At 37.5% G+C, this 10,370-nt stretch overlaps 1 protein-coding gene and 1 pseudogene across 3 annotated transcripts in view; both read left to right on the forward strand.

Moving 5' to 3' along the window:
* The window catches only part of LOC120475258 (uncharacterized), a 44,487-nt pseudogene extending 39,406 nt beyond the window's left edge, over positions 1-5,081 (forward strand).
* A 1,953-nt stretch (positions 5,082-7,034) lies between these two features.
* Positions 7,035-10,370, forward strand: part of LOC148970851 (uncharacterized) — a 29,702-nt gene continuing 26,366 nt past the window's right edge. For 2 of the 3 annotated variants that reach the window (XM_089122953.1, XM_089122954.1), the window contains exon 1: positions 7,035-7,221. In XM_089122953.1, coding sequence (XP_088979079.1) covers positions 7,141-7,221 — 81 coding nt within the window. In that variant the 5' untranslated portion in view covers positions 7,035-7,140. The remainder of the gene's footprint in view (positions 7,222-10,370) is intronic. The other variant, XM_089122955.1, reaches the window with a different exon arrangement.

The following is a 10,370-nucleotide window of genomic DNA, read 5'->3' on the forward strand; positions in this document are numbered from 1 at the left end:
ACCAGTACAAAGTGTTTTTAGACATGAAAAGTGTGTGTGCATGACCTTTAACCCCTCGACTGCAGAGCTGCTGACCTCTGACCCCACTTCACACGGCTAATGTGGCTTTTAGCAGCTCTGAGAGACGTGACGATGACACGAGGGAAAGTTTGCGCTCGTAAGCTGCTTTTACATAATGATGCAACATCGACTGTTTTTACATCTCCTGAAAGACGCTTGAGTGTTGCTGGGATGTTTTGAGTGGTAACTAGGGTGTTTTTTGGGGGGTTGTTGGATTGGTCTGGGTAGTTGCTCGAAGCAAACAGAGGAACTGTCCCGTTAAATCTCTCAGAGCTCAAAACTGTTCAGATCAGGCCGAAGCGAACAGGGCTCTTGTTCAAATCAATGACGACAAAATACACATCTTGGGTTATTTTTTCTACCCAAATCCTGAGTTGAGCCTTTTGGGTAATTTCTTTGGGTTGTTTTTTCAGTGCTTGGGTAGTTTTTGTTTTACCCAGATCTTGGGTCAGTCGTAACAACCCAGTGTTTGTGTAGTTTTTGTGTTACCCAGATCCTGGGTCAGATATAGTAACCCAGTGTTTGTGTAGTTTTTGTGTTACCCAGATCCTGGATGAGACGTAACAACCCAGTGTTGGGTAGTTTTGTGTAACCTAGATCCTGGATCAGACGTAACAACCCAGTATTTGGGTAGTTTTTGTGTTATCCAGATCCTGGGTCAAATGTACCAACCCAGTGTTTGGGTAGTTTTTGTGTTACCCAGATCCTGGGTCAGTCATAATAACCCAGTGTTTGGGTAGTTTTTGTGTTACCCAGATCCTGGGTCAAATGTAACAACCCAGTGTTTGGGTAGTTTTTGTGTTACCCAGATCCTGGATGAGACGCAACAACCCAGTGTTGGGTAGTTTTGTGTAACCTAGATCCTGGATCAGACGTAACAACCCAGTATTTGGGTAGTTTTTATGTTACCCAGATCCTGGGTCAGACGTAACAACCCAGTGTTTGGGTAGTTTTTGTGTTATCCAGATCTTGGGTCAGATATAGTAACCCAGTGTTTGGGCAGGTTTCTTGTGTTACCCAGATCCTGGGTCAGTCATAATAACCCAGTGTTTGTGTAGTTTTTGTTTTACCCAGATCTTGGGTCAGTCATAATAACCCAGTGTTGGTGTAGTTTTTGTGTTACCCAGATCCTGGGTCAGTCATAATAACCCAGTGTTTGGGTAGTTTTTGTTTTACCCAGATCTTGGGTCAGTCATAATAACCCAGTGTTGGTGTAGTTTTTGTGTTACCCAGATCCTGGGTCAGCCGTAACAACCCAGTGTTTGTGTAGTTTTTGTTTTACCCAGATCTTGGGTCAGTCATAATAACCCAGTGTTGGTGTAGTTTTTGTGTTACCCAGATCTTGGGTCAGTCATAATAACCCAGTGTTTGGGTAGTTTTTGTGTTATCCAGATCTTGGGTCAGTCATAATAACCCAGTGTTTGGGTAGTTTTTGTGTTACCCAGATCCTGGGTCAGTCATAATAACCCAGTGTTTGTGTAGTTTTTGTTTTACCCAGATCCTGGGTCAGCCGTAACAACCCAGTGTTTGTGTAGTTTTTGTTTTACCCAGATCCTGGGTCAGACGTAACAACCCAGTGTTTGTGTAGTTTTTGTTTTACCCAGATTCTGGGTCAGCCGTAACAACCCAGTGTTTGTGTAATATTGTGTTACCCAGATCCTGGGTCAGTCATAACAACCCAGTGTTTGGGTAGTTTTTGTGTTATCCAGATCTTGGGTCAGATGTAACAACCCAGTGTTTGGGTAGTTTTTGTGTTATCCAGATCTTGGGTCAGATATAGTAACCCAGTGTTTGGGTAGTTTTTGTGTTATCCAGATCTTGGGTCAGATGTAACAACCCAGTGTTTGGGTAGTTTTTGTGTTATCCAGATCTTGGGTCAGATATAGTAACCCAGTGTTTGGGTAGTTTTTGTGTTATCCAGATCTTGGGTCAGATATAGTAACCCAGTGTTTGGGCAGGTTTCTTGTGTTACCCAGATCCTGGGTCAGATGTAACAACCCAGAGGTTCAGTTATATATTGCAGTTATATCAAATAAGATACAGAATATAAATGCTTAGGATGTTGAATTATGTCCTCGTGACTGTCCACTGGTTGTTTATGGACAGGTTATGGACTATAAATATATTCTGAAATATACAGCTTTTTTATTATTTATTTATTTTAGAGGATTTAAGTGAATTCGTAAACATTCGTTCATGTACAGTATGAAGTAAAAAAAAATTCCCAATTTTCTGGGTAAAATGAACACAACATGCGTTGGGTTAATGTTGGGTTGTTTTATCTCAGTGTTTTTAGAGTGTGTAATGAAATATTTTTACCTTTACAGATGAGTGAGATGATCAGGTCAGCACATCTTTAACACACACACACACACACACACACACACACATATAGTCAGTTATAATCAGACCTGCTCAGAAATGGTGTGATGGAGAGACAGACAGTAGAGAGAGAGAGAGAGAGAGAGAGAGGGGTGGGGGGGCTTCTGCCTGGTTAATCATAATGTAGTTTTAATTAAAAACTCTGTGTCAAAGGGTTTAGCTCAGAGATCAGGGCCAGATTGCAGCACGGCAGCAGATCACTGAGAGCACAAACATCTCTCACACACACACATTTAATACAGCACGGTGTGTGTGTGTGTGGAGGGACAGCTTGTCATGTTGATCAGGTCTCGGTGTGAACGAGGTATCAGGGAAGGACATCAGGCCAGTTCCTTTGGATTATTCTCTCTCTCTCGTTCTCCCGTGTGCTTGTTGAGGAGCGTTTGCCGGCGTGTGCGGTTAGTTACTGTGAAAGCAGCTCTGGGGTGTGTGTGTGTGTGTGTGTGTGCTTACCGCACATGTAACAGAAACATCACACTACCCAGAAACACAAAGCCAGAGGTGATGGTGTGTGGACTTCACTAGGATTTTACATTTTCTGAAGAACATTTCACTGAACGGTTTCTTTCAGAATGATTTTAGGTGCTTTCTTATATTTATTTGTGTATTTCTCTGCGTGTTCTGTGCGGTTGATTAGAGTGAAAACAGTTTTAATAAATATAAAAATATAATAGTCAACTCAATAGTAAATATAGCTGCGAGCAGCGATGGCGGGCCCAAGCCGGTGGCACCGCAACCCCGGTCCCTTTAGTTACCTAAAGGCGGTGCCACAGGCTTTGGCCCTTTCATGATTAAATGATTAAATGTTAAAACGGCTTGCCATACTCTATCTAGTCACAATTACATTACAGATATCTTAAATGATAAAACAAACTATCCAAAATATAATTACGACTAGTCACTTTTGTCAAAAGGTGGCGTGTTGATATCTACAATGTTAATTCCGGATAGGCAAACTTAGCTTTTAAATGTTAAAAGGGCTTGCCATACAGGGACGTAGGCTCAGAGAGAGGCTCACCATATTCAAACCAAAATATCGGACTTCCTCTTGGTCCAAACTAATGACTATGAATTAGAAAGTTGTCTGGCTTGAGGAGTACAATATATATAGCGATTTTTGTAACTGTAGATAAAACTAACATCCCCACTTTTGTCAAAAGGTGGCGCTATTTAGTCCCTGCACCACGCCTGTTTCTGAACCTTTGCACATGTCTACTGGCCAATAAATGTGATGCGTCTGTTGAGTTTCATGCAATTTCGGTCCCTTACTCGCGTCTCCGTCAAGAGCGAGCTTTCTCATTGAGGGCCAGTGCTTATTATATAGAGCAAAGTCATATTTGGCTAAGTCGTTTAGGAGGTAATTGCCACTTTTCGATGAATGTCTGGTGAATATCAAAAACAAAACTAACTTTACCCCGCACAACACACACAACACAATATAACTATATCGTGCATGCTACAGAAAACATAACAGCAAACATTTTATTTATTTTTATTAATTTGACAGGGACAATGCAACCAAACCTAGTGTCCAAGCATGTCACTGAAGTGTTGCATATAAAGTTTATAGCTATTGCTAATTTTCAACTCCGGTCCCTGGAAGGGCTTTTATACACAATAAAATTTACATGATTAACTACTTCAATAAAAAAATAATAATAATAATAAAAATACTAATATAAACATACATAGGCCTATATCATATACAACTCTAATAATTAAATATCATTAAAAATGATTATTAATTATACTTATACATTATTAATAATACTTACAGATTGTGATTCGGAGAAGGACGAACCTGATCCATATACACTGGATACTGAGCCGTCCTTCGGGAACAACCACAAAATGCAAATCCACATTTGAATTCATTTATATTTTTGAATGATTCGTTATTAAAATGATGAGAACACAAGGTTCGGGCGTTGCAAATATGAACTCTGACCTCTGATTCTTCACATGCTCGTCCCTGGACAATGGAAACAAGTGTCTGAACTGTCTTTGCAACGTAGAACGAAGCGTCTTCTCGACATGATGCGATGATGAAGTATTTGAATGTGTTCTAGACTTCAAGTTTACACTCTGGCCAATGAGCTGATGTTTTGTATCTACGTCACTACAAATGACTCGTTTCAAAAACAATTCATTTCATAGACTCAGAGTCGACTCGCACTTTTGAAAGACAATAACTTTATATACGGGGCACTTTCAGATATAAATCTTTGCAGGATGTTTTCATTCCCTTAAAGCTATAGTCCACACTACATGAACAGTCGTTTTCAAAAATCCATGATAGGGGCTCTTTAATATTGTTCATTAATATCTCCTCTCTCTCTCTCTCTCTCTCTCTCATTGGGGTTGTTGACCTTTAAGCAGGGGGCAAAGGCTTTGCTCCTGGGGCTTCAGACATGAGAGAGAGAGAGAGGTGAGAGACCATAAAGACCTCCTCATGAAGTCAAACATGCATTTGATTTGTGCCCTGCAGGTTTGCGGAGGCCATGACGGTCACCACCGGGACGAAGCACCAGGAGATTCACATCGACAGCTGCCCGTCAGAGCACACACTCCTCTGGTGTTCAGACAGGTACAGGTTTCCTCTCATCTGCTATTGGCCAGGCACACAGAAAATCATGTGATTGGTTAAGCAGGCAAGTCCCAACAGGCAATTGAGCATTTAAAGGTGCAGTGTGTACATTTTAGTGGCATCTGGTGGTGAGGATGCGAATTGCAACCAGCAGAAGTTATGGCGGCCGACAGGAAGTGATGAGGATTAGCTAGTCAAGCTATGAGGTTTCTTTACAAAAATAAAGTAAGGAATTATATTTGCACATTACGACGCAGCTAGAGTGTGACTTTTATTATAACTTATATAAACTAATATAATTTATTTTTACAGGACAGTTTAAAGCTCATAACCATATTTTGTTGTTACTTGTATACTTAGAGTGCAGTGTTATGTTGCATCATGCAGTATTTAGTCATTTTAAGAGTAAATGCCTATTTTATTTGTGTACATTTTAATCATTAACATTAAACATTAAAAGCTCTTTTTACAACTAAAATAACATTAAAGGGTAAAAAAAAAACTGAATTCCCAAAAATTAAAACGGAAAAAACGGAATTTGGGAAAAAATAAAACGGATTTTATAGGGCCCTACCATTGGAGTGCGCTTCCTTTCATCTTGAGGGTTAACAGGAGGATCTGGTGGTTAAACATATCAATGATCCAGCAAGATCAGGACTGAGGATCTGGAAGCTGCTCTTGCCTGCTCACACACAGAATCTCTCTCTCACACACACACACTCACTCACTCATACAATCACTCATGTTGTGTTTTCACGTGTTTTATTGGAACTTTCCATAGACATAATGATGTTTATTCTGAATCCCCTCACACTAAACCTACCCCTCACTAAACATCGGCATCTTTACCTGTTTAAAAACACCCCTTACTATGATTTAGAAGTGTTTTCTTCATGGGGACCAACAATGTCAAGGATTTTGGATATTATCATCTTTGAAAGTCCCCAGAATTGTCCATATTTTTGTCCCCAAAATGTAGGGTTTATCAGGACACACACACAGTACATATACATTTCCATGCATAAACATACTGAGAACTTGTATTTTAACACTTGGCTGATTAAAATCAGTTTTCTATGAACCCAGAGGACAGTTTGTTGGTACTTCAGTGAGTCAGTGGTGAACGTCAGTCCTGGTGTGTGTGTGTGTGTGTCCTTCATGAGCCACCCGCAGCTCGTCTAAATCGCTCGCTCAAAAACCCCATCTGGTCCATCATTATTGCCCTTGTGTGTGTGTGTGTGTGTGTGTGTGTAATGCCTGACGAGATCTGGACGGGTCACCTGAAATATTTCTGATCTTCTGAGATTAGAACAAAGACTTGCAGACGTGAACATGAACATGCACAATATATATTACATGTAGATTCATGCATTAACACACACTTTTGCACTTCTGCAACATAAGCAGAACATCACAGAGCTAACAATATTTATAGTGTACGATGCCAGCATATACACTGTAGACATCTGTGTGTGTGACACAAGCTTTCGTTCGGTCGTATTATAATACAGTTGCACTGCAAAAAATGGGTGAAGGGTTTAATTAGCGCTGGGCATCCAAAATAAAAGTTTGTGTTTACATAATATATGTGTGTGTATAATTATTTAGTATATACTGTATAAATACATGTATATATTTGAGAAATATTTGCATGTATATAAATACAAATATTTTAAATATAAATAACACATTTTCCTTAAATATATACATGCATGTGTGTGTATTTATATTTACAAAATTATTATACACGGTACACACACACATATATTATGTAAACACAAACTTTTATTTTGGATGCGATTAATCGCGAGACTGAAAGTAACACATTGAATTAAATGTGACATTTTGAACTGGAACAGTATTTTCTTGTAAAACGTAATCCAATAAAATGCATTTTAATTTACAATTTAAAAAAAAAAATGTACAATGCATTTTGCACACACAGTACTTTTGGTTCATTTGCCACACTGTAAACAGCAGGTGCATTGCATTGTGGGATCTGCATAGATGCATATGAACCCTCACATACTGCAGGAATAGTGTGCAGTTCTGAATGTGTTTTTGTTTCTTATACATCAGGTGTTTTTGCGGCGTCACCCGCCTGGACGTACATGCTGATGTACTCTCAGCGTCGGCATGGAAACACACTCCGTGTGTTTGGCACCGTGACACGTCTGAGGCGGGAGAGGCAGGTAACACTTTAACTTTGTTATGCTTTTATCTGCCAGGTCTGTGGGAGACCCTTTGCATGTGTGTGTGTGTGTGTGTGTGTGTGTGTGTGTGTGCATGATGTCACTGCTGTGTGTGTGTGTTAGCCAGAATCCCTGCCTACTGCAATAATATAGAGCACGCTGTGACCAAACCCTCCCGCTGATATTACATTTTCCACTGAAGCTGATGCCCGGTGCACGAGTGTGTGTGTGTGTGTGTGTGTGAACCTCTGGAACACACTCCATAGTCAGAGTCGAATTCAGTTTAGAAACGGTTTCTGGATCCACACCCGATGGGATCTCCTGCGTTCAGAGATTAATATGCCTAACAATTACTGAATTATATTAAGAATATTTGTTTATGATGCATTATTTAAATCATGCTGCTTTTCAATTAATTGTATAATTTTAAAAGAAAACATTAATATGTTTTTAAAAAATGTAATACATTTTAAAATCAAACCTGAATATTATTTTATTTAATGCATTTAGTAATAATATTACTGTTTTTAAGTGAATTTGACTATTTTAAAATCAAACCTCCATATAAAATATATTTTAAATAAAATATAATATATTTAGCTTTTTATTTTGTGCATTTATTATGCTTAGGCCTTTTTTAAAAGCAAAATTTTCATATATTTTAACATGATTTGTGAATACAATTTAAATGACAAAAAAAAATCATATTATTTTTGAATGTTGTGTATCTGTAATATACTAATGACTATTGCATTTGTAATGTAAACATTGAACTTTTACTTGATATTTTTTTTAAAGATTTTCTTTTAATTAATTTTAAGAAAATGCATGTAAAATTATATGTAATTGTATGCACTGATCTTCAGGTTGCAAACATGTTTTAGATTATTAATATTTTTCTTCAATTATAAAGTGTGATAAATAAATGAAATGAAAGTTTCTGAATGATGATATCGAGTAATATGATAAATATGGAGGATTAGGCTGAAAGTTTCTCTTCTCGGGCCTGAGGAGAGCACACAAACGTTTAATTTCCTCAGAACGAGCCGAAAGCCAATCACAGCGGGTGATTTAATTGCGCATGAATCCAGCGACAGAAACGGGACGCTGAATGACATAATCGGAGAGGCTCTGACTCTAACACCTCCACTCGCTCGCCGTGAGGCTGAAAGGTCAGCGAGATGTTTTGGCATTCTGACCCTCGTTTGAGGCGCTGATGATGATGATGATGATGCTGATAATGATGATGCTGATGATAATAGGTCATGTGACACGCGGTGTGAAGATGATCGCAGTTGTCGGAGTGTCACTACGGTGATCAGGGACGGGACGTTTGATCCGGTATAAACTCAGATCACGAGAGTAGTGTGTGTTTCTGGTGTGTGTCTGGAGCGCGTGCCCTTTCCCTGCGCGCACGCGTGCGTGTGTGTGTGTGTGTGTGTTCGGATCCGAGCTGAATTCTTCCACACCTCTCTGTGTTCTGCCTGAAGGCTCTGACAGGTTCGATTTCTTCTCCCTTGAATGTTGAGCTGCGAATGAGATTCTCCAAATGAGACATGAGACACACACACACACACACACACACACACACACAGTCGAGCTGGAACTTGACCTGGCCTTCTCACCTCTGGTTCCCCTGAATCTGTGAACACACACGAAAAACACAAACATCACCAGACCGGGAGAGATCACATTCTATTCTATTCTATTCTATTCTATTCTATTCTATTCTATTCTATTCTATTCTATTCTATTCTATTCTATTCCATTCCATTCCATTCCATTCCATTCCATTCCATTCTATTCTATTCTATTCCATTCCATTGCATTCTATTCCATTCCAGTCTTTTTTCATCTTTGTTGTTTCTACATTAATTTGATAATTAATGTAATTTAATGAAATTATATATTACAATATAAAATATATATTACAGATTTTAATGTTAGCTGCAATTAATCATCATTAATTACAGAAAAATATGAAAATACAGAAAATATCTGTCTATCTATCTATAGTTTACAATGTTTAATATATATATATATATATATATATATTAGGGCTGTGCAAAAATTAATTGCGATTAATCGCATCCAAAATAAAAGTCTGTGTTTACATTTGTGTGTGCTGTATATAATTATTTTGTATATATAAATACACACACATGCATGTATATATTTAAGAAAATGTGTTATTTATATATCAAATATTTATATTTATATAATATAGATTATGTATTTATATATATATATATATATATATATATATGTATACAGAATTTAAGCGCAAATAATTCTTAAATATATACATGCATGCATGCATAGGTATTTATATATACAAAATAATAATATACAGCACACACAAATATATAATGTAAACACAGACTTTTATTTTGGATGCGATTAATCGCAATTAATTTTTGCACAGCCCTAATATATATATATACACACACATATATTTATTGTGTATATATATATATATATATATATATATATATATATATATATATATGTAATGTGTGTTTAGTAATATATATATATATATATATATATATATAGTTAAATGTACATTTTTAGACCTGGCAGATAAAAGTTTTAAAAGAAAAGCATAAGTATATTATTTTGATGCATTTCTTCTAAATATTGAATACATATCAAGTCGAGTCAGTTGGTTATTAGTATAACACATTTCACACTTTCACATTGTTTCACACAGTTTCAAAGCAGTTTTTTTAATGTTTTAGCATCTAAACAAAAGAGAGATGCCGATCATACAATAGCTGGTTATATGTCTTCTGTTCAGATTAAAAACTTGAAAAGCTGCTTTGAAACATGCAGCAACGAGTAGAAATTAAAAAAGATATATAATAATAACGAGGAGTAAACAGTAAAGGCATAAAAATAAAATGACAGACCAGCACAAAACAGAAAATAAGTGTGTGTGAATGGCCTGTTAATGAGTGACAGAACGGCTCCGAGCTGCTGAGTGTGTGTTTGTCAATCAGACTCGCCCCACAGGAAACACACACTCTCACTGAATCACCGAGGCAGATTCGGACTGATCTCAGTATCGGACGTGCAGACTGACGTCTGAGCTTTAAATCTAATAATGCATGTTAAAACAGTTTAAAACATCAAGTCTGAATGTCTGG

This window comes from Pimephales promelas, chromosome 18 (genome assembly GCF_988280905.1).
Source record: "Pimephales promelas chromosome 18, fPimPro1.hap1.1, whole genome shotgun sequence".
Taxonomy (NCBI): domain Eukaryota; kingdom Metazoa; phylum Chordata; class Actinopteri; order Cypriniformes; family Leuciscidae; genus Pimephales; species Pimephales promelas.